At 38.1% G+C, this 25,925-nt stretch overlaps 1 protein-coding gene across 2 annotated transcripts in view; it reads left to right on the plus strand.

Annotated features, from left to right (window-relative positions):
- EFCAB7 (EF-hand calcium binding domain 7) overlaps positions 1–25,925 on the plus strand; it is a 42,729-nt gene that overhangs the window by 1,167 nt on the left and 15,637 nt on the right. The window contains exons 2-8 of one of the 2 annotated variants that reach the window (XM_032795476.2): positions 2,786–2,973; positions 8,277–8,488; positions 10,404–10,490; positions 11,485–11,680; positions 12,527–12,651; positions 23,156–23,297; positions 24,828–24,937. In XM_032795476.2, the coding sequence (XP_032651367.1) occupies positions 2,787–2,973; positions 8,277–8,488; positions 10,404–10,490; positions 11,485–11,680; positions 12,527–12,651; positions 23,156–23,297; positions 24,828–24,937 (1,059 nt within the window). In that variant the 5' untranslated portion in view covers position 2,786. Of the gene's footprint in view, positions 1–2,785; positions 2,974–8,276; positions 8,489–10,403; positions 10,491–11,484; positions 11,750–12,526; positions 12,652–23,155; positions 23,298–24,827; positions 24,938–25,925 lie in introns of both variants that reach the window. The other variant, XM_032795475.2, reaches the window with a different exon arrangement.

Here is a 25,925-nt window from a genome sequence, read left to right on the forward strand (position 1 = left end):
ATATCCAACCTAAATCTCGCTTGCTGCAGATTAGACTGATTACTACTTGTCTAACCTTTGGTGGACCCGGAGGACAATTGATCACCGTCATCTTTGTAACAGCCTTTAACATAGTTGAAGGCTGTTATCAGCTCCCACCTCAGGCTTCTTTTCTCAAGAATCTTGGGGAGAACTGTTAGATCATCTAGTCCCTCTCCTTTCCTCCAATGCAAAGTTGTTCCTTACTGTATATATGTGTTCGTGCTTCATCATCTGTCCAGTTGAGATTTTAATGACCCAAGCCATGGAGCTTCCACCAGTTCCCTTGGAAAACTATTGCACACTAGACTTCAAATAACATTGGCAGCACCACCTGCTGCACAAATAATAAATCGGTTGGTAATGATTGGGCTGAAGGGCATAAACAACAGTTCATATTTTATAAAGCTAGTTACTGGAAAATTAACATTTATTCTCCTTTTCCTCCTTGACTTTAACCCACTTCCATTTTGTGAGTGTAACTGGTGCTTAATTATAGTGACACCCGTTTGCAGTACCAGACTGCATCACTGTGTCCCTGTGGGGTCCTTCTAATGCCAGTGTAATATGAAAGTGTCAGGCAGGCGGTCTGTGTATTATAAATAGGGTACTTCATCCATGATAAGCGATTATTATCTTTCTTTCCCAAGTGGAAAAGACCTGTATAACTCAGGAATGTGTGAGTGATTTAGCTCTCCTGAGTAAGAATCCAATGAGTCCTGAAGGGGACCCTACCTATGCCGTTATCTTGTTGTTGAACTTGAGATATTCAATTTATTATACGGGAATATATTTTCAGAAGTCAACGCTGGGTAAAATAATGTTAGAGGCTGTTAGGCCAACAGTACAGCATAATTTAGTGTCCCTCTGTGATGGCCTTCTAAAAACCTTAATCACCTTTGGTAAAGAAGAAAACCACTGTTAAAGTTCACTGCTGTTTATGAGCAAAAGGTGTTATTGTCTTGAATTATTTGAATTATTGAAAAAAAATCGGGATTTTCCCCCACTTTGTTTTGTGCAGTTTTGTGGTGGTATTGTAGTTTAAGGTCCTAAATGCTGCAAACACTTATACCATGCTTAATTTTAAGCATCCAAATAGTTCTATTGATTTGAATGGATATGCTTAACTTTACGTGTTTAAAGGATAGATATGTAAAATTTTGACAGTGTTTCCACTGTTAGACAATGCTTTTAAGGAAATTATAGCTAGGAAAAAAATTCTTCTAAATATGGGCTTTAAGCCAGAGAAATTACTTTATTAACTTAATTTTTTTTTACCTTGAATAGAAAAAAGATTTTTTCCAGTAGATTTTCCCTGCTGAAACAGTGTGGAACTGATCAGCCTACTGGTTTCTAAATCTGCTGGATTTTCAGATTTGGGAGGATGAGTCAAATCCAGCAATAAAAACAACAAAGTATAATCTTTCAATCTTACTAAATATGTCTCCAGATATAGCAAGTCTCTAGTAATAAGAAGCTTGCAAAAAAGCCAACACATATGCTATACATGAGGACTTTTAGCACGTACATTTAATTACAGCACTTACCTTATTACTTTAGAGACTAACAAATTTATTTGGGCATAAGCTTTCATGGGCTAAAACCAAAGTGCAACAAGGACTCCTCGTTGTTTTTGCTGATACAGACTAAAACGGCTACCACTCTGAAACCTATCTTATTTTATCACAGTGTTCCCCGACCTTTCCAAATACATGTTACACCTACATGTTGAATTTTGTGTTAAATCTGTTAGCTTTTTGAGTCTAAGACTGTGTCTTACTCTGTTTGTATGGCACCTAACATAATTGTGGGGGTTCATCCCTGGTTGGGGCCTCTTGATGTTACCCTTACACCTGTGCAGTGTCGCTTAGGTCTGTCAGACTCTGAGCTTAAAGACTCTGCCCTGATCACTTTGTATGACCTCTGTATCTCTGTGGCTAAAGTTCTGATCAGCTCCGAAAACTCAAGTATCAGGGAGTAGCCGTGTTAGTCTGTATCCACAAAAACAACAAGGATTCTGGTGGCACCTTAAAGACTAACAGATTTATTTGGGCATAAGCTTTCACGAGTAAAAAACCTCACTTCTTCAGATGCATGGAGTGAAAATGACAGATGTAGGCATTATGTGAAAAGAAGGGAGTTACCTCACAAGTGGACAACCAGTGTTGACAGGACCAATTGGATCAAGGTGGATGTAGTCCAACCAGTAGCACTAATAATGAGAGTGCCAGTGTGGACGAGGTGGCTGCTGGCCTGCCAGAGTTTTTTTTTTTTTTTTACCACTGTTCTGAATAACTCTGCCCACAGCAAGCCTAGACAACAGTGGTTAAAACACCAGAGGACTCTAGTAGCTTGTCCATACAAGTGCTCCCACTGTTGCTATTTGCAGATGAGTTGAGCCAGTGATAGCAACAGTAGGACATTTTAGGAAAAAAGTATAGTGTAGACAATCCCTAGAGGCTTAATTCTAATTTTGGCTAAGGATGCATCACCTCATATGATATCTTGGAAAATTTGCTACTGTGTTTGCATTCAGTGTAGATAAATAAATAATAATGAGTAATACTTAGCACTTACATAGTTTAAATTCATGGATCTCAAAGCACTTTACAAAGGCAGTTAAGAAGCATTATCCCCATTTTACAGCAGAGAAACAGATTCAAAGAGAGTTTAATTGAATCTGTGTGTGAGGGGACAGAACAGAGACATACTTACGCACTATGAAAGCAAAAGCAAAAGACTTTAAATATGTTTGTATTATTCGCAGAATGGCCAGCAGTCCTGGAAGTAATGCATCCCTTTCCTGTGAGAAAACCATATTCTCAGAAAGTTCTCAAGCAAAGAAATCGCAGTATTCTGAAGAGGAGACCTTTTATATGAACTGCAGAGCAGCCTACTTAGCTGTTTTTAAAAGCAGCTTAGAAAATATTAAATCAAAAGAACAACTCTGTTTAGGTAATGAGTAGGAGATAATTTTCTTTACTTGAGTTTTGTGTGTGAAGATTACAATAGTTGGTTTTCAAACCGACAGCCAGCATTTCACTGGTGGAAATACCCCAGCGCGTAATGGAGCTTCGTCACAATAGCTTCTTTTAAGGATTCAGGCAGTTCTTGGTGGGGTTTGGGTTTTCAAGCATCAGTGGCTGTATCTATAAAGACACTTCCAAAGTTTATACCTATTATAAAATATATCATAGTTTTTCAAATAGTTTACAGAAAGTACTTTATCTCAATATTTTTCATTTTCCTCAAATTCTTAATCTATATTACTAGGTATTGGATGGTTTGTTGAAGTGACAACGATATACAGAGCCTTTTACCTCTAATGAGCAAAAGTCAATACCACCTGTCAGCTATTGGAGGGGCTAAGTGAGTTATTTAACAGCAGCACATTTAATGGTGGCATCGTTGCCTACTTAAGGTGGGCCTGGATACTGCTTTGTGGTGGTGACATTTTGCAATAAAGTGTTTTCCTCTCTCCAACAAGTGATAAATTACAATGAGTTATTCTCAGTTCAGTTTCTAGTGGACAAGTGTCCCTAGCACAGAAAATCACCATGGCAACTGGCATTAATTGGCACAGTGGTTTGCAGTCTCATCAGAAAAGTTGTTAATGAGAGATGGACCTCCCCTTTCACACTGAGTCATGGTCCCCCAGATCAGGGTTGAGAAACACTGACTATGTGGTATATGAAAATCTTTCCCTGCCTATGCTGAATGTGTTTTGTGCATAAATGAATGACTTCAGCGTTTCATAAGAACTACGTACATTAATTTAAAAAAAATATAAATGTACCTTAAGTTAAAGCACTTCTCAATTTCCTAAATTTCAAGACAGATGTTTTATTCTTTTATCAGTATTATTTTGGGCTGTCGATTAATCGCAGTTAACTCATGCGACTACTTCAAAAAAATTAAATGCAATTAAAAAATTAATCGCGATTAATCGCATCTTTATTCGCACTGTTAAAAAATAGAATACCAATTGAAATTTATTAAATATTTTGGATGTTTTTCTACATTTTCATATGTATTTTATTCTGTGTTGTAATTGAAATCAAAGTGTATACTATTTTTGATTACAAATATTTGCACTGTAAAAATAACAAACAAAAGAAATAGTATTTGTCAATTAACCTCATGCAAGTACTGTAGTGCAATCTTTGTTGTGAAAGTGCAACTTACAAATATAGCATTTTTTTGTTATATAACTGCACTCAAAAACAAAACAATGTAAAACTTCGGAGCCTACAAGTCCACTCAGTCCTATTTCTTGTTCAGACAATCACTAAGACAAATAAGTTTGTTTACAGTTACAGAAGATAATGCTGCCATCTTCTTATTTACAGTGTCACCAGAAAGTGAGAACAGGCATTTGTAGCTGACTGTTGTAGCCAACCTTGCAAGATATTTACGTGCCAGATGTGCGAAAGATTCATATGTCCTTTCATGTTTCAGCCACCATTCCAGAGGACATATACTGTTTCTTTTGTTTATCATTTTTACAGGTCTCACTTTCAGGTGACATTGTAAACAAAAAGTGGGCAACATTATCTCCTGCAAATGTAAACAAACTTGTTTGTCTGAAAGTGATTGGCTGAACAAGAGGTAGGACTGAGGGGACTTGCAGACTCTAAAATTTTACATTGTTTTATTTTTGAATGCAGGTCTTTTTTATATAATTCTACATTTGTAAGTTCAACTTTCACGATAAAGAGATTGCACTACAGTACTTGTATTAGGTAAATTGAAAATACTATTTCTTTTGGGTTTTGACAGTGCAAATACTCATAATCAAAAATTAAATATAAAGTGCGCACTGTACACTTTGTATTCTGTGTTGTAATTGAAATCAATATATTTGAAAATGTAGAAAGCATCCAAAAATATTTAAATAAATAGTATTCTATTATTGTTTAACAGTGCGATTAATCGCGATTAATTTTTTTAAATCGCTTAACAGCCCTAATATTATTCTACTTCATTGTGTGATTAGGTGACAATCTGCAACAGTTCAACAATATATCTTTTTGGTTTGGTAAATGCAGTTAGTAGTAGTAAGTATAATTACTTGATTGAAAATTATGATGCTTAGAAAAAGTCTACAAAAATAACTCAAAATTCCACAGCTAATTGGGTGGAACTATGAAAACAACCAATTTACGCAGTAAGTTAGTGAAAAAAATGGTTTCTAAGTTGGGCTAGGGGCTGGGAATTGGTTTACTTAAAATGTTTTAATTAGTTATTCTGTTAAATGAATATTTGGAATAGCTTTCACAGTTCCATCTAGAAATCAGTTAAGCTTCAGTGCTTTCAATTTTTGCAAGTTTATCATATATCACAGTATTTGGTGTTTTTTCTTAAAGCCCCAGCACCTGGAGTCCTATGGTTAAGAGAAAAACTTAGCTTCCTTTTTTTTTCCTTATAAAAGTTTTTAGGCCTCATGATTGCAGAGAAAAGCTTGAAAACATGAGCCATAAAAAGGCTAAAAGCCAGGAGGCATATAAAAAGAACCCAAATCTATATTTTTTTTTAAAAACCCTCATGATTTTGAAGCTAATATGATTTTTGAACACTTGGAATTGGCAATGCTGCCGTGTAGCTTGCTAAGGGTTTATCAATAGTAGATTATGGTGTCAGGGAATGGCCTCTTTGTAGAAAACCACAGAGGTTATGTAATCACAGAGCAAACAAAAAGTAAATAGTAAAGCATTCTGACACACTATGGTCAGTCATAATATTTAAGGGCACTGTACTCCTCTTTTCCTTAGCATAAAATTCATTATCTCCAGACTTTCATTCTCTTTAATCTTCGTCCATACTTACATCATGTGAGCTTTTTACCAGGAAGCCAGTTAGCATGTAAATCTGATGGTTTCAGACTGACAGCTTCTCTCCAAATACCAGTACTTGAAATACCATTCTCTAACAAGCATACTCTTTCAGCATATGACTCAGTCTTCTGCAGACTGTCAGGGTTAAGACAGAAGCCCCTGTATAACATCCTAATGATGGCTTTAAAATAAGAGTGGTGTGAACAAATGTCATCTCTTTTTTATATGTGCTGTGCCTTTCATCTCTATCCATATGTTACTTGGGCACATAGCAAGTGTTTAGGCATTTCTGTTTCAAGGTCAGCTAAGAAAGGGCAGTTACTAGTTCACACACAGCTCTGAGAAGACTGGGAGCCTGAAGGTTTTTCCCCTTTTAAACTTGTAAATGTTAAGAGTCATTATAGGCTTATGTAAAAGCTTAGCGTAAATCCTGGCAAAGAATCAAATCAGTGGTGTCAATATTGAAGCATCTGTGGTTACATGATGTTTGGTTAATAACACAAACTATGCTATTAGTTTAGAGCCTGCTCCGACAAAACCTTAGAGGAGTCGTAGTTGCTCACTGAATGTACTATAATCTAATGTCCTATCTTATTACTCAGGTATTTAGCAGAATCCAGTTAAAGAAACATAAATAAAAGATGCGGTCTAAACAATCTTTCAAAAATATGGTCTTGGGAGATATGTTTGTAGCAATCACTGATCTCCCTGGAATGATAAATGATACAGGTAGCAGCATCTTGCTGTATATTTATCAAAACACATTTATTTAAATACAAGTGAATAATCAGTTCATGAAGGGTGCTAGATTGACAGCCCACAAGACTGGGTTATCCACATAACAACACACATTGAGAATGATTGCCCTTCCTTAGCTGACCTTGAAACAGAAATGCCAAAACAGTTGCTGTATACATCAATGTACAAGAGGTACATGAATAAAGACACGAGCTATCCCATATTCACGAGCCTCCATTCTGTGCCCATTTGGTTCTTGGGGGTCACACTTTAGATTAGCAATAAAGGTGCTAATTATGAAAAGGGGTTCTTCGGAGATTCTTTCTTTATATGGCCCACTAAGAATTGTAATGATACCACTAACTCATTTCAGATAGGCTACTGAACAGCTCTGAGCTGGTAAAGACTTACATTACATTACAGACCTGGATAAAAAGCAAACAACTGACTTACCTAGAGAGTTCTCCTAAACCATCTAATTCTCTAAAGTGGGTCAGGGGTTTTGACATCTTACTAACTAGACAGCATATTTGAGTTTAGCTTGAATTTAAGATAATACCTTCTTCACATTATAAACTGATGAAAGCCTAATGTAAGTGAAGATTTTTCAGAAGCTAGCTAGAACTAGCAAATCCAGCTTCTGCAACTGCCATATACAGGAGCAGTGGGACTTGTTGCAGACATTTTATCAGCTTTATTATTTATTTATTTTATTTTATTATTTTATTTTATTTTTTATTATTGATTTTATTTGATTTTTTTACTATCTAACAGTTTACTGGGAATTATTTTTCTTTTTACATTTGAAATTCATGTTTTATAATATGAACTATTTGGTTGGTAGAGAAATAATTCTACAGCTCATTTATGGTAGGCTGTACACTGAGAGCCTGACCCAATTCCTATTAAACGAAACGGAAAGACTCTCATTGACGTCAGTAGATAGATCTAGCCCAGAATATGTGGCTTTACAAATAACAGGTTGTTATATTGTAGCCTGCGGATTACACACAGTGGGCCAAATCCCAGAGTTACTACTTGGGGGAGTAGAGAGGAATTTCCCTTTCAAGTCAGTGAATATTTTGCCTGATTGAGAGTCTGATCTTGCAGGTCTTACTTTTGTGAGTAGTCCCATTGAGTTCAGTGGTTCTGTATACACAAGTAAGAGATAGCTGCTGACTGGATCCTAAGGGCTAAATTGTGGCTTTGCCACAGCCCTGTGTATGAGGCAGCACATAGTTATAGTAGCACTTAGACCCAGCCTGTATCTGGCACAGTGTACTTCCCCAGTATGCCACTGAGTGCATTGGGAGGGAAAGAAACTAAGGCACTGCCTATTCTCACCAACATGTACAGTGGGACTGTAGTACCCCATCAGAGGCTTAGGCTTCTCTGACCTTCATGCTGCTACCCCTGGTATGGATAGCCTTGCACCCTCTTCCTTCCCAGTGCAGGTGCACAGGATGGTAGCATTTATTTCAGGAACACAGGATTGAGTCAACATCAATGTCACAGCTACTGCAGTTAAGCAAAGGTTTATCATTCATGCCTACTTTTGCCTTTGATTGATTGGATTAAAAAAAACCTGTCTTAACCTATGAACTGATTACAGGATAGTTTGAAAAAATCATATCTATTTTGTCTGTCAGTGTCAATGAAGAGTTGATATTATATTTTACTGTGCAGTGCTTCAACAGGCTGGAAGAAATCCATCTCAGAAGACGGTTAATCAGTACTGGACTTCCCAGACCACCACACTGAATTTTGATGATTTTTGTAACATCTTAAAAAAAGAAAAACCAGCTACAAAAACAGAACTGCTCAAAGCATTTTTAAAAGTAGATACAAATAATGATGGATATATTTTGCACACGGAACTTCATAAAATTCTGACAATGGTAAGTATCGTGGAAGGTAAATTACAAATTTTGATATAGAGCTGTAATTTGCAGAAAATTGGTATAGCAGAAGAACCAATCTTTTAAAATTTTAAAAATCACAGAAACAGTCCTGAATATTCAAAAAATGATTTTGTTAGGGGGAAACAATCTATATCTGAGTTATTTTAATGATTTCTTTTTAAGTGTCATACTCCCATGGCTGTCTTTGTCTCCCTCTTTCTTATTTTTTCCCCCTTACAGTCCTGAAGTTGTGTGGTCACCCAACTGCACCTCTCGATTCCAGCCCATAATGTATGAAGGTCAACAGAGAAATAATTAAATTACTTTTTTTTAAGGAAACACTACCTATCTGTTCCACACTGGTGCAGCTGAATTGGAAGCACATAGCCCTTGCTAAGTTCAGTGCCTGTTTTGTTCCAGCAACTTCTATGCAAATCCCCTGCTTTTGAAAGGGCCTTTTGCAGCCTTACAGGACAGTGTCATTAACTTAGTAAAGTTTGTTCAGTTATTATCCTCCCTTCGCACATTTTGTCTCATTTATGCATGCTCAGAAATAACTACCCTTCCCCCCAAAACATGATAATTATATGGTCCATGATCCCATTACAGCCATAACAAAAATAACTCATCACTGCAGCCATACCCCTGAGCTCAGGCCCTTACCTCATCAAGTTGCACAATGTAAGCTATGATAGAGCTAGAAGCATAGTGCATAGCAAGGTTGTGTGTGAATTTACATTGTAGTCGCTTGTTACACACCAAATGGCCAGGCCTTGTGAACCATGCTGCTGCTCACTAAAAGTTCCATAGTATACTTCGATGTGTGCACTATGAAGCATTTAATGCGCAGCAGCAGGATCCGCACAGACAGATGGCAGGACCCTTAACAATCAGGTGCTGTATGAGCACAAATATCGATAGTACCAACAACAGGGAAATGATCTTTGTGTACAAGGTGAAAGGAGCAAATCTTGAATGTAGCTATAGCCAACACCAAGAAGGGCTATAAAATCAGTAGGTCTCATTTAAAGTAAATCCACCATTTTATAAGGATCCAGTGTAAGAGAACTCAGCATGGGCTTAATATAACAGCCTAAATAAGTGACTAAAATGTAAAATACTATTAAATTAGCTCTTGGTTGTAATATGTTAATTAGGTTATATGTAACACTGGGATTGAACCTAGGACCTCAATGCATGAGCCTCTACTTCATTAGCTAAAAGCCACCTCTCTGTTGGTAGACTCATTAATCTCTAAGTGGTTTAGTTGCCACCAGGGCCGGCTCCAGGCACCAGCCAAGGAAGCAGGTGCTTGGGGCAGCGTGTCCAGTTCTTTGGTGGCAATTCAGCAGTGGGTCCCTCAGTCCCTCAGAGCGAAGGGCCTGCCGCCGCCGAATGAAGTGGCGTGGCAGAGCTGCCGACAAAATGCCGCCAATCGTGGCTTTATCTTTTTTTTTTCCCCCCCTTCACTGCTTGGGGTGGCAAAAAAGCTGGAGTGAGCTCTGGTTGCCACTGCAGGGGAACAGCACCACACTCAGCTGGCATGGGTTGCATATAAATATTAATTTAATTGACTAGGAGTTGCTATGCTACAAATCCTCAGTGCCTGGTACGCCTACTAAAGTCAACATTAGTTCCACACATGGAGGGCTGTGGAATGGGACCTTAAATTGCATGAGCTTAGCTATTCCTCTTCCAAGTATTTAGTAGTGTTTCAAATATATTTAAATATCATTTACAATGCTGATCACTATTTTGGGGATTCAAACTCAGACCAACGTAAATGTGCTGCGGATAAGATTTCTGGAAAGAATGTTAAAGTATACTTATTTCCTTTGTGTAATCTTCAAACCAGTGATGTCGGTGAACAATGTTCTTTAGTAGGAACTGACATTTAAACTGTTTATCACAGAGAGGTGAGAAGATGACTGTAGAGGAAGTGAATGCCATCACTAAATTGGCTGATGTAAACAGCAATGGCAAGCTTGATTACAACAAGGTATGGTAAACAAGGAGACAATACTTTTGTATATGATATTGGATTAATCAAATTCAATAGCTACTTCCTAAGCCACACTAATAGGTCTTAGTGCTGATATTTTGAGGTTTGCAGTTTACCAAGTGCTAGAGGGAGGGCTGGTGCAGGTGATATGGTTCCCAAAGTGCTTCATATTTATTTATTTATTTATTTATTTATTTATTTATTTATTATTAGTATTGCCATAGTGCTTGGGAAACCTTGTCATAGACCAGGACCTCATTGTGCTAGGAGCTGTACAGATAATATGGGAGCACCATTTCCCTGGCGCACAATGCACTTCCTTCAGTAATATCCTCAAACAAAGGTCACTTTGTACTTGTGAACCTAGCTATGTTCAAGGATACAACCTGGTTCCAGGGGTGGGACTGGCAGCAGTAGCAGTCAAGGGTGGCAAATGAGAGCAAACCTGGATATTCAGCATGGATTAGCACTGTAAAGCCTTTTTAATCTATATTATAAATACTTCCTTGACTAATGTGCAATTTCTTTTGTGGGAGAGGTTATTGCGTGTACTCAGCATCTATTTTTCAAAATAGAATATCTCTTCAGTTTTATGTTATTTCAAATTGAACCTCTAAGCAATGACTAAATTTTGAACAGTCAACAGTCCACAAAAGACTTGCACCATAAACACAGTTTCACAGAAAAACAACAACCCTCCATTAAAAATTAGACATAAAAACGAGTCCACAAATGTCTAGCAGATAATATAAATCATCTGTTGGGGTGAAATTCATATTTCAATTTCACTTTATAGTGCGACCTCTACTGAATCAAGGTTCCATTTTTACTATGTCACTTCAGAGTGGTCATTCTGATTCATGAAAATAAAATGAGCATTGTGCTTCAAGAGAACCTAGATTTCATCTATTGATTTATCCTGTGATTACTAATGTGTGTGTTTTCCCCTAAAACTGTATTAAAGAATGTTTCACTTTTTTATTGTGCAAAGTTTTGTAAATTATATATGACAACCAGTGAGCAATGTCGTAAGACTGCACTAGAGAAACTAGAAGTTGACAGTAGACTGAGGCATCAGCAATTTGGAAGTCAAGTTGAAGCCTCCTCTGAAAGAGCAACATCACCAATATCAAAACCATCGTCAAGGACCACAAGGAAAACTGATCACAAGCCAGCACCAAAGAGAGGTATTTACTTTTCATGCAGGGAAGCTCCATTCCAGGACTCAGGGCCCATTCTCCCAAGTGAATCAGCAGGTTGAGTAACTTTTTTTTTTTTTTTTTACTTTTTTCATACTAGCACAGACTTGACTAATAATCATTTTGACTTTGGCAACCACAGAAAAGCGCCACTTGGATTTCTGAGCCCCTTGCTCAAATGGACTTTGGGTGCATCTCTTAGCTAAGACCATCAAATTTTTCTTAGGACTAAAATCACTTGATTCTTGTGTGACATAGTCCAGAGGGAAGAGAGAAAATAAGTGTACAAATGTTGCAGTATGTCAGGCTATTTATCTCATATCCTGATAAGAAATGAAGCCTAAAACATTTATCAACAGGAAAGATATTAGGTTGCATTTTTAAAGCAAGGTATTTAAACATGTGAGTAGTATTATTGACTTCAATACCTTACTGAAGAAGGGCCAAGATTACAGGACTATAATGACAGTATATGAAATACCTGCATTTGTACATAGAGCTTATCGGTCATTTTTTGTTTCAATTCAAGGAAAAATCATGCTGAAATTGAAAAAATGCAAAGAAATCCAACACGAGGAAATGAAAAGACTGGGATTGTTTGGTCTAGAAGGAATGTAAAGAATTCTTGCTTGACATGTACAAGGAGACAGATGGTGGTAGTAGTACAAGTCCATAGTCAAGTGATTACATAATGATACGAGAATTCCGTTTATTTTAATGAAGTTTTAGTTTTTTTGTATGTGACTTTGAATGCAAAGATATACAAATACCATTTGTAACATTCTGAAACAATGGAAAACAGCCAGTGTAAATAAATTAATATCTACGTTATAGGTGACAACAGAACTTCTTCAAGCCCTTCATCAGCCCAAAGTTGCAAGGCATCCATTTCTTCCACTATCGGCATGGGCACCAGCAGTAACACAAATTCAGAGCTAATTGAGCCAAACACAGTAAAGGTACTGTGTATGTTAGTTCTGTTTAAATTATGCTGTTTTCGTTTAAGCACACACGTTGTTGCATGTTAAATAGAAGCAGTTTTCCTCTGATATTTTTCTCTTATGTTAGTAGTTTGTCAAGGACAGCTGTACACTACAGAGAGATTTCATGATGCAAAATATTATTAATATTTTTATATATTGTTGGTTTTGTTGACATCTAGTTACTCAAAATAATTTTTCAGGTGTGAAGGTTTAATAAAACAAAGTATATTTTTATAAATGAAACCACTGTTGGATAAAACATATAATGACTTTTTGAGAAATATAAAATTGAATAATTTATTAGATTGGTGAGAACTTTAAATGGTTAAGTAGTCTGAAAGATTTATATCATAAACCTTTATAAGAATGGTAATTGGAAATAAATAACAGATCTCCAAACATATTCAGTTCAATGAGTATTAATTTGTAAATATATCCTGTAGCCTGCAAATATTGGTTTTATATTTAGACTAATATGTTCTATAAGTATTTTTGTTTAAATAAATCACCCATTCAATATAAATTCCTATGGGAGAAAGACAACAAAGTCACTTCGTTAAGTCAATATTTGTAGAGTGTTAATATTGATCTTTTTCCTTTGTTTTCCCTTTCTTGACTCAACCTTTACTAGTTTTCTTTCAACAGAAAATAATAGCTACAGAAATATAAAACATTAACTGGAAATTGCTAGGATACATTAAAAATGTGCACCTTGAGACCTCTGTGTAAAAGGGAAAAAATGGTTATGACCACATAGTATAACTACTGCTAGAAAACTGAACTGATTGTTCTCATGAGGTACATTTTGTTTCAAATAACAACTCTATATTTGTTATTGAACTCTAAAGTCCTTTATATCTTTAACATTGCTGGATAGTGACATTTGTTCTATATTAAAATTTAAAAACATGATCTCAGAGGAATTTTTTTTCAATCTGTTTAGGTACCTGCACTCCCATGCAATTTAACCACAGTTCCAGCATGTTCAAACATGATCTGTAGTGTGCAAAATCATATAGGTTTCCAATATTGGACTCCTCTTTATTTTCACAAGCAAATGAAGTTTTAATGAAAAGCAGTTTCAGAAAGTGACCATTAGTGATTACCAGCATATCTTTCATCAGATATTAAACTAAATATTGGTCAATAAAAATAAACAGATGTAACTGGCACTGCTAATTTGTTGAATCCATACCACCTAAGGGCCCTAGCCAAAGCCCACTGAAATGAATGGACAGACACCCAATGATTTTTTGGGCCTTGGATCAGGACCTAGGAGCATACATTGTTCTCATTCTTTTTATATTCACGTTTATTTTTCTCCATGGTTCATCTGTTTTCTGGGACAATTAGAAAGTGTTGTTTTGGTGGACTTGGACCAACACTAGTGTTACTGTCTGATAGCTGAACATAGTGTAATTCAGAACACTTTGAACCTTTATACATTAAAATTGCCATGGACAAATGTAGCGTATTGTACCGTCTGCACAATATAACCCTTCCAACTATTCTTTATTTAGTGGAGCTGTGTGACAAATTCAAAGAAAGGCATGTCCAGTATTTTAAGGATCTAACAAATTATTTTAAGGAACACCACAGACTCCCAGCTATTTATCGTCTGTGTCCACAGAAAAATTAAAAAGGGGCCTCTTTTTTCAAAAGCAAACTGTATAGATAAGCTTCCCCTCCCTGCAGTCTGCATAGGTCATATTCTATGTGGCACCCACTCAGGAAAGAATAACAAGAATCAGGCATCAAGTATAGCCAGGTAAAAACAGTTTGCAAAAAATTAAATATTGTTAAGTCTTATGAGGGCTGAGGATGGTCACTTGGGTCAATTCAGGCACAAGTCTGGAGTCAGGAGAACTGTGTTCTGTTCCCAGCTCTTCCAAAGACTACCTGTGTGACCTTGGGCAACTCACTTCAACTCTCCATGCCTTAGCTTCTCATCTGTAAAACAAGGATAAAAATGTTTCCCTAATTCACAGGGGTGTTGTGAAGCCGGTCACATTAAGGTACGTTAATAATCTGTCACACGCATGTTCCAGACATGAATAGTATTATAAGTGGTTATGAGCGTATTAGTGGAAGGTGTATAGATGGTGATAAGCAACCTATTGGACTCTATCTATATGTGTACACTGCCTCTGGGAGGTGTGATTCCTAGTCTGGGTAGACAGACTTGAGCTAGTGCACTATAAATAACACTGACAGTGGTTCAGGCTAGCCGCCGAGCTCAAACCCCAGGGGGCTGGGCAGGCTTGTATTTCGGTGACTAGCCCAAGCCACGAGTAATGCCACAACGTCTGCATTGCTATTTTTAGTGTGCTTGCACCAGCTGAGCTAGCACAAGTTTGTCTACCTGTGGTGGGAATCACGCCTCCCTACTGCAGTGTAGACACATCCTACAACAAACTGTACAACAACAATGTAAAACATTTCTTTATTTCTATGAACCATTATTATTTAGTTAGTTCTCCATGCAGATTTAAAGCAAGACTAAATAAAACGCCTTTTTTTAAAAAAAAATGAAAGCCTTGTATCCTGTTTTCATATTGTACTGGTGCATCTGGCAAGTGTATCACTGAGAACAAGCTTCTCCTGCCAAGAACGCTCACCTTCAACATTCTGCTCTCTGTGTACGTGAGAAGCTCTCCACTGACATCAATGGAGACCTGGACATATAGCAGAATACTGAAAAAGAGATCTGAGAGGAGCCTTCTACCCCAAAGCAACATAGTTATATACTGTTTTTTATGCAGTTCATGTCCTGCATTGAAATGTAATGGAGAAAAACAAAAAATAAGCACAACCAACTCAATTCTTAGTGAAGTATGTGCCAAGATACTGCCGTGACCTATTCCTGAAGTGATAAATTCTGCTCCCTCCATGTGGAGGGGCCTCTTGCAGTGGAACTAGTAGGATTCTGTTTTGCTTGAAGTGTATGAATAGTCCCTTGCACTAAAAGATGCCTTTTATTTGCATTTATGTGTAGGTAACTAGACATTTCCTATAATCCCCATAACGCTTTAGAATTGGAATGCCAATATATAAGACTTACATAAAATTAAGTATTCTACGGTGATGGGTACTGAAAGCAATAAACATTTTTCTGATGTTTTCTCACTGATTAAAGTAAACATAAGTGTATGTTTTCCAGTTTACCTTATATTTTGTGCTTTTCCATTTCACATTCTCCATTACGAATTGAAATAAAATACACTATATGTAGGCTGAAAATCAAGCCAGGAAGGTATAATTCACATGTTTTTGCAATGTGATATTGTTGATAAGTTAAAGAGAGTATAGCACCACCTCATGCTCTGTTTAAGCATAACAAGCCAGTATTTGAATTCTCAAGGGCTCTCAATTTATTTCATAGTGTTGACTGCATCTGAATGGAGAAAAGTTGTCTCAGGACCCACTTAATCCCTGCATTTTGGGATTATAGCACATCCTTGTGATAACTCCCTAAATTACTTAACATGAAAAAGTAATGGTAGGAAAGTAGTAGCTTTTTTTAATGTGATGTTACAGCTGGAAACAAGGAGAACCATCGGATATGTGGTGAGGTGGCTCCCCACAGACCAGCAATGGTCTGCGGATCAGTTTGCGTACCCCTGCCCAAGTAAGAAAGGGGAGGTAGGAAATTATTTTTTAAGGGGCATTTTTGTATGTGATTGTCATAAACAGATAGTTAAGGGTTAATGTCTCTTTTACCTCTAAAAGGTTAAGAAGCTCCGTGAACCTGGCTGACACCTGACCAGAGGACCAATAGGGGGACAAGATACTTTCAAATCTTGGTGGAGGGAAGTTTTTGTTTGTGCTGTGTGTTCCTGTGCACCAGGTCTTCCCATCTTCTGAAATTCGAGTGGTCTTCCATGTTTCCAATATAGTAGTATAGCGCATGGCATGGTTGGCTGTCTTATGTTTGTTTTCTTAACTTGTAAATGTGGTTTTTGCTGGTCGTATGTTCTGTTACTTGAATCACGGCCTGAGGGGCGAACTGTCCTCTAAGTCTATATGAATACTGTGAGTATTATAAACGTAAAAAAGCATTTATCCAACATTCCTGATTTATACATTGAGATAATTTTTACTAGTACCTGTTATTTATCATGTTGTGTGAGAAATCCAGTGCGTCTATGTAACTGCACAGGGATTTGGTGGCCCGAGGGGAAAAATGAAAAGGAGGGGACTATGTTAATTCCTCCTTGTTTTAAGATCCAAGGAGTTTGGATTGGTGTAAGCCTCTCAAGGCAACTCAGGGAGGGGAGAGTCTGGGGGGAAAAGGAGGGGGATGGTTAATTTCTCCTTGTTTTAAGACCCAAGGGGTTTGGGTCTTGGGTTCCCCAGGGAAGGTTTTGGGGGAACAGAAAGTGTGCCAGACACAGACTTCTGGCTGGTGGCAGTGTACCAGATTTAAGATAGTAATTAAGCTTAAAAGTGATCATGCAGGTCCCCACTTCTTGAACTCTAAAGTTCAAAGTGGGGAAAAAACCTTGACAGTGATAATTTACTGTATTTTTTTGATAAGATACAACACATTTGGCTGCTCTTTAAACAATTTACTGTGTACCTTTAAAGCTCCTAAAACCCAGTCCTACTATTTCATTAGTTTAACCCTTGAATTTCATCTCGCCTGAAATGCTGATTGTTTGTTTTTCAAACATTTGTGTAAGCTATTAAGTTTAGAGACTAAAGTGAGTTAACCAAGAGCTTTTGTTTAATTTCATCAGCTGTGTCAAATTTCAAGGACAAATCTCATTTTGCGGCATAAGGATTTTAGGGTAAATAGAAGTTATGTGCATACTGTAACAACAGTTCACCTGGGGAGGAATATTCTCCTCAGTAATGATATAAGAGGCTATCTTGTACATTCTTCCTTTAGCACTGATTTATGTTAACACTAATCTTAGTATAATTTTAAAATGTTGATCCTAATTTCTTTTATAGGTTTATGGAACTCCATCTTCCACTCAATCTCAACCCCTTCACCACTGATCTCCAGTTGTTTTTCACCTCTCTCTCTCTCTCTCTCTCCCCCATTTGTTCTTTGCAGGTTAGGTGACTCTTCCCCATCACATTTCTAGGGGGCAGGATTTGTTTGGTAAAGGGCAGTATAAAACGTTGAACAGACTCTATTCAGGGGTCTCACTGAGATCAGGTCTTTTTCTTTCTATAGGTAAAAACCAAATAACTAACTATCTCTCCTAATTCCTGTTGAAATGATTTTAAAAATAAGAAGAACTCTAGCATGTTAGTTTTTTATATGAGTAGAACTCTGCAGTAAAGACGGTAGGTTAGAGGAAGGGACTTGGATACCTAGTTCCCATTAGAGATTGCAATTCCAGATACCTATGGAGCTTTGCGTATCTGAGCTTAGAGTTTTTGGTACAGTGTAGGTTGAGAAATTCTGTTTAAATGGAAAAAAGACTCTATAAGAATTCTAAAACATACAGCAGCAAAGAGTCCTGTGGCACTGTCATGGTATAATTCCCCACTCTGAATCTTAGTGTCCAAAATATGGGTACCAGCATGAAATTCCTCTAGTCTCAGTCAAGAACCAGGAACTTACGATACCTGTAGCGCTTGCCACCAACCAGGAATTCCAGTGCCTGGTACACTCTGGTCCCCAAACCTGTCCCGGGAACCCTCAAGTACCAACCCTTCTCTGATCTGTACCAGCAAGGCAATGTAAAACCTTTCCCTCACTGTTGCCCTCACCCAGCTACCCACGTCACTGAGTTTAGCTTGGGAGATACACTGTGATCCAAACTCTCGGATCTTGAAAATACAGAGGATGATAAAATCACACCACTTCCCCACAGCTCCACTTCTTCTCCCCATCCTCACGAGCTCTCCCTGAGGAGAAAGTATCTCCAACCACAGAGAGAAATAACCTCTTCTCCCCGCCTTCCTCCTTCTCTCACCAACCACACTATTCCCTGGTGAACCAAGACCCAGTTCCTCCTGGGGACAGCACACCAGATAAAAAAAATAACAATCAGTTCTTAAAACAAGAAAATGCTTTAATTAAAGAAAAAACCAGTAAAATTATCTTTGTAATATTAAGATGGAATATGTACGGGATCTTCAGCTATAGACACTGGGAATACCCTCCAGCACACATATCATCAAGTACATAATTAAAGGACCTTTCTCAAGCGAAGGAATACAAATTTGGAACACTGCCCAGACCAAATACCCTATTGTGCAAATAAAGAAAGGACACAAAACATAAGACGCTAACTCGCCTTAACTCCATACTCACTATTGATACTCCTATCAAAATATCGCTCGTAATCGGAGAGGATTGGAGCGGAGAAACTGTTGCAAATACTAGTTCCCCTCTGCGAAGCCCCAGAGTGAACAACAACCAAAACTAACCACCACACACAAAACCACTCCCTCACCATCTTATATAAGATTTTGGAAATTCACCCTGATCCGCCGGTGGATTGGTGCTCTGCTAGGTGACAACTAGTCTTACCTGATTGGTACACAAAACCGTCCATTATAGGAGTTGCAAAAGAAGATATAGAAGAGCAATTCTATTCAACCCTACAACTGTGTAAGACAGGATCACCTTAAGACTAAACGGAGTATTGGAGCACCCAAAGCTTCGTGCGGTGAAATATCGACACTTTCTCTGTCCAGATGCTCCACAGGGTGACGCCACAGAGCTTTCTAGTAGACGTAGTATAGTTCTATCATCCTCCAAAAAAAGAACCAGGATATTGGTGGCCACCTATCGAGGACTAAAGCGAAGATTTTAGTTTGAATCATTCAAGCTTTCACGGGAAGCAGACCCACTCATCGTAATGCAGAGATCGGAAAAAATAAGTAAGGAGATCTATAATAATTTACATACATGAGAACACCAGTCGGGAAGAGGTGAGGGTTGTCCTACCACCTAAGAGGCAATAAATTAAGAGAAAATCTTGTAGTCACAAAAACAATTTTTCCTCCAATTAATTAGAGCCCTTAGGAAGGTAGTAAGGGAACAACTCACCTTGTCAATGTTCTCCTGTGTCATACTTACTTATCTCCTCACTGGTATGTCCAGTTGGTCTAGATGCATCCGATGAAGTGGGCTGTAGCCCACGAAAGCTTATGCTCAAATAAATTTGTTAGTCTCTAAGGTGCCACAAGTATTCCTGTTCTTTTGCTGAAACATACATTTTATCATCAGCTTCTTTTCAAGGGCTAAAAAAAAAAAGTGAATTGAGCATAGTCTCAGTTACCACTAAAAAGTGGTCTACATTACAAACTATAAGTTAGCAGAATTTGGCATGATTGGCAGGCTGAAATGAAGATAATGTATATGCTACCAAAGACTCTGGATGCTGAAGCTGAAATAATTGTCACTAGGGGTCAAGTTTGAGGTCATTCACATGGCATTGTCAACATGCTTGCATCACAGATGTACAATAATAAAGTACTTTGCGTTTACAATAGTTTCCAGATGCTACCAGTATCATAAGATTCAGAATTATCAGTATTCACCCATATTAGCTTATAAAAATAAAGCTGCGTTTCCAAAATTTTGTTAAGAATATTTTTCTTCCTACAGTTTGAAGTTATTGTTTCAGTTGGATTTGTTTCTCTGGTTTCTTTTTGGGGTTGTTCTATTATTTTGTATAATTGTTTCTTAATAAATGAATGATTCAGAGGCTGTATGTGGAAGTAGAGAAAATATTTTTGATAGGATCTGCAGAACGTTTTTTCTCCCAATAGCTGTGATGACCTTGCTGAAGGAAATTTTACTTCTCTGTACTTTTATACTCTTTTTACAGATAATTAAAGCAAATTTATTTATCTCAAAGTGATATTGTGAGTCTTAATTTGTAACATGCCATTAGATCCTCAGATGAAAGATGCTAGCTATAAAAGGGCTTGATTCTGCTTCCGTTGTCTTTGTGGTGCAGTATTGGGTCCCAAAGGAAGACTTATGTTACTCAGTGACTGATTAGAGATATGCAGTTATGAATGGGCAGATCTACTTATAGGGCCCAATGCCGCAAACACTACCAAGTGTTGTACTTGGTGTCATTAGTCTACTTAGGGTAGCAAACGCTATGGGCCCAATTTTGTGTTGCCCCTCACTTGGTGTAGTCGTTACACCAGTGCAAAACGCTGTCTAGTCAGAATGGCTGCATTTTACACTCACTTTCACTGGTGTAAAAAGTCACATAAGGTGAAGTGCAATGGAGAATCTGTCTCTAAGTCCAGGAGTGATTACAGAATAAGGGCCATAGAAAATTACCAATATCTTAGAACAAAATTAAATAAGTAGTTTACCAAGGGACACGGATCTATCATGAACTGTTGTTATGGTGCATTATCCTTACAAGAAACATTGTATTTATTATGCTCTGTTTTATTGTTGTTTAAAACAGATGAGATGCAAAAACTACAATGGAAAGGTTCCAGAAGCTAAGCTGTGCTCAAAACCAATGTCAATAGACTAAAATGTCAGAAGATAGTGTTCTCCCATTGCTAGGAAAATAGCCACAAAAAGCTTGAGGGATTTTCAAAAATAGGCAATATCAGTTATTCCTTTCTTCCCTCAAGGTTGGAAACATCCAGTGACAACACTCCTATAATGACTTTGTTTCTGTTTTCCAAGTGATAGCTTGAGGGAAAATTTGGAACATGCCATTTTTAAAATACCTAGTCTATAATTGTTGTTGTATCTTTGCAGTAGCAACATAACTTCTCTAGAAACCTTGTACGCAAATAGTGCAATCTTCCTTTTTTATCTTTCCACTGGCTTAATTGTTTTCAGTAGGAAGAGGGAGAAGAATTCATATCCACTTTAACCAAATTCTGGCAAGCCGTGTGTCAGAGTTCATGGCAACTGCACTTGGGTTTCCCCTTACTGACCCAGCAAGTGTACCCATTCTCAGGCTTCCAGCTCCCCAGCTATTGCTGGGAGGAGACACATCTCACTCCCTTCTGACTGGAGTATTTCCAGTTCCCTGCCCAGCCCAGACACTTTGCCCAAATGTCCCTGCTTGCTTCTCTTTCAAGACAGATAAGTGTAATTGCTACAGATATAAGTTGTCACAAAGACTTCCTATGCAAGCCTGCTTTATTCATAGGGTAAAAAACACTACAGAGAAAACATATTTCAAAACAATAAAAGAACATACACACATGCTAATAAGCTTACCAGAATAAACCCCAACCTTAAAATGGACTCTAGCAGGATCAGTTCTTAACCCTCCTTCTCTTCCCCCACTGAAGGGGAACCTTGTGGTTACCAGTTCAGCTTCAGATCAAGCACACAGTCTTGTTAGGCTTCAATGGGTCCAGTCCTTTTAACCCTATCCTAAGGATTGGGGCCTTCCACAGACCAGAAGACCTGTCCCTTTGCTGGATCAGGAAAAAGGCCATGAACCAGTTTAAAACCAGACTATTTATCCAAACCCCCTTCTTTTGTCTGTTGGTCTCTGAAGAATCTAGTTTGATCTACTATATGCAGCTCTCTCCAGCGGGATGGTTTCTCTGGAGAGTCACAACCTGAGTTAATTGCCTAATCACCCCCGTTTTCCTATTTACCCTTCCCCTGGATGTACATAAAGTTCCACAATAGCACATACGCAGTTGCATTTTTAATACAATGGACCCCAAAAGTTTAATACAGTTTATTTTAATTCAGTAAAGTTCATTCAGGATATTGCAGAAAATTGTCAATTTGTTGCATCCTGAATGAAGTGTGTGTGTCAGACCAACTTGTGTTAGATTTATGAGGGTGATGCAGCTATATGTTCTCAGGCCCAGATCCCCCAAAGTTATTTAGATGCCTAACAACCCTTGAAATGAATAGGACTTAGGTGCCTAAATATCTTTTGAGGATCTGTGCCTCAGGACCCAATTCAGCAAAGAACTTAAGCACGTGCATTAGTCCCAGTGACTTCAAAGGGACTTTTGCATGTGCTTAAATGCTTTTCTGAACTGAGGTGGATTTAAGTTCATGCATAGCTGAAGGGGGCTCTAAAAGAGTATCTTTAGTGAATAATTCATGATTAATTTATTTGACAAATGTTACCTTGCTTGTGACTTGTCTGAACAAAGAATTCTTGGTTGTTCAGCCAGTTCATTGGGTTCCCTGATTGGATGACCCGATGGAACTAATAACAGCACAGTTTTCAAATTGCATATTCAAGTGTGAAATTCTCAGTTTGGAGTTCACATAATTGGCTAGTTATGTAGCTCAAAATTCACTTTCCACAAATATTTCAGCAGCTGAGAGTAAAATTTGTGAAGCAGGTTTGCTAGAATATCCGCAGAAAGCGAATACAAAAGAGGTGTACCTGCTGCTTAATTGAATTATTTAAAAATTCAAAGGAGTATTGCAGGAGATTTTATGCAGTATTCACCCAGCTGAAGCTAAGACCAAAATAATTTACTGAGAGAAAAGCATTAAAGACCAAGATGAACTTCTAATATATATATTTGGTTTTGTTTCCAGGATTGGCAGTGTGCACAGTCCAAAGGATGCTTCTTCTTAGAGGAAGATGGTGAAATCATTACTCATAAATATAGGTTGTACTTACCTCAAAGGTCAACAATATATATCACCATTAAACCTTTAAACCTTAGCCAGTTAGAAGGTAAGCGTATTTATATTTTGTTTCTTTGGAGAATCAGCAGGGAGGTCTCAGAAACTGACATGTCCTACTGAATACCCTATGGAACTGCCAGGGGTTGCTCTGAGACAAGGTGGATGAGGTAATATCTTTTATTGGACCAGCTTAAAGCTCGAAAGCTTTCTTCGCTCTATTCCTTCTACTAGCTCACCCAGCAGTGCATCCAGTCACCTGGCTTGGACATTTTTCTCCAAAAAGCTGTCACTTTTTTCTGCTCAGTCATGTGTAACAGATGCTATTGGGTCCCAAACATGGCTGAGAATCTTCTGTAGTGGCTGCTGCTATTCTGCAAATGATTCTGAGACATAGCTGAGAATCAAAAGCTCCTATCGCATCTGACAGAGAAAAAGGAGGTGGTGTATTGACTACATATGAAGCAGGAATATGTCTAGTAGAACAGCAATTCCCTTTTTTATGAGAACTTTGAAAAAATCTTTGAGGTTTTAACAAAGGAGAGGGCAATGCTTGTGGTATGTAGCAACAACCTAACATTAACTCACACAGAATTGCTAGATGGGAGGGAAACTGAACTTGTACTATGGTTTTGCTTTTGTTGTTAACTTGAAGACCACTAAGTAGCTAATTTGTTTGAGTGCACCAGGGCTTGAGAAATTGCACAAAATCAGATGGAATAAAATGGAATTATGCATAGTAGCATATACAGGATCAGGCCTCCATTCAAACTGGACCTAGTACAAATCAAATAGAGGTTTTGACTCTGTGTGTGTGTGTGTCTCAGGTGCCTGCAAGGTAAAGCTCAACAATTATTGTGTCCTATCCTTCAGAGACTTCTGCACCCCCAGAATAACTCCAGATATGTGCTCCATTGTACAGTAATTGAGCATGTGTTGCAATTGTGAATTATTTGAGGACAGTCATGCTGGTTTGGTATTCAACTACCAGGGATCTTCACTGACAGTGTATAGTACGAATACACATTGACACATTGCTCTGTTTATTAAGATTTTTCCACGCTATTAAATAAACAAAAGCTACATTTCCAATCAAAGTAAATTGTAACAAGATTTACAGACCCTCCGAAGAGGGACTCTCAATTGTTGACATAACTTTAATTGCAAATGCTAGGAATGTCTTGTTCAGTAACAAAAGTAATAAACAGTGTTGTTATTTATTGGTAGAAAGGAACTAGTGTAGCTTCTATAGCTACCAAAAACACTTGGCATTTGAGACCTTTAACAGTAATCACTGTCAAAAACTAAGGGCAAATTCTTTGCTCTGATATACCCTGGGGATCTCAAAAGCATATTATAAACTCATTCTGTGTGCAGCTCTTCCATTGAGGTCAGCGGGAGTTCTGCATGTGAAATGAACACAGAATATATAATAGAAAGGTTCACAGTGTGGAACAGAAGTGAGAATTATGCCCTACATTTATGCAAATATCAAATATTTGTGTTTTTGGGAAGGAGAGGGGTGTTTGGTTTTGGGGAGGCGTGGGGTTTGCTGGGTGGTTGAGGGTTTTTTGTTTTGTAGGAAAAACTTCTCCATGGTTATCAGTGGACACAGCTTTGTATGTTCTCAAGGAAAATGAAAGCCAAGAAAACCTACAGCTTGTGAGCTTTACTGAAGCACAAAATAAAGAGGTCAGACATTTTCCTTACATTTCTCATGTTGATTTAAAAAAAAAAATCTTTATGTATGTGTCAACACAGCACAGTTTGGAGCTGCACAGGTTTAAGAGGGCAACATGCCCAGGGGTGTGAGAAGGCAGAAATGAGGAACAACTGCTTTATGCATCTTCCTGTGCAAAACTGTCAGGGCTACCGCCACAGAAGTCAGCAGAAGCTAATGTTATTCCTAGCAATATTAACTTCATTCCACACCTTTCGAACCCCAACACCTGAGGTGCAGGGAATTGCAATGCACAGGTAAAGAAGAGTTGCGGTTGCTCCTGGAAGAGCTGTTTTCCCAAAGGGTAGGCCAGGGAAAAATGTTGAGTTGCTGGTTCTCTGTACAGATGTTCCAAGATTCAAGGGATTTGCCTGGGGAAGCTCAGTTTCACCCTCAAAAGCCACTTTCCCTCTGGCTGCAGGAGGTCAAAACACCACAAGGTCAACCTCATGGACTTTCCCTTCACTCCTCTTTCCCTCTGCCATGGTTTGAGTCCAGCCATAGTTACACATTGGTACATGCTCCTTTCCTGTGGTAAAACCAACAGAGGGAGAAATGACAATGTGAAATCATCTCCTCAGCTATCAAGCCACAGGGAAATGAGTTTGGGGCAGGGTTGTGCAGACATAAACCAAGCAACACTCCCTGGCCTGGGGAATTTACAATCTTATAAATAAGAGAGAACTATTATGTCCATTTTACAAGTGGGGAGCTGAAACAGAGAAAGACTAAGTGACTTGCATAAGGCCACGCTGGAAGACTTTGGTAGAACTAGGAATTGAACCTACGTCTCCTGAATCCTAGCCCTGAGCCTTAATCATGTGACAAGCCTCTCTCTTGCACCTCTTGTTGCTTGTGAACGTTTACAAGGAACCACACAAAACTTTTGTTGCAAATTTGATGCAGGTTGATGAATCAGGGCCAGATTGTGAGCCGGTCTGCAGCTGATTTACACTCTCA

Source organism: Chelonoidis abingdonii, chromosome 7, assembly GCF_003597395.2.
Source record: "Chelonoidis abingdonii isolate Lonesome George chromosome 7, CheloAbing_2.0, whole genome shotgun sequence".
In the NCBI taxonomy this organism is placed as follows: Eukaryota; Metazoa; Chordata; order Testudines; family Testudinidae; genus Chelonoidis; species Chelonoidis abingdonii.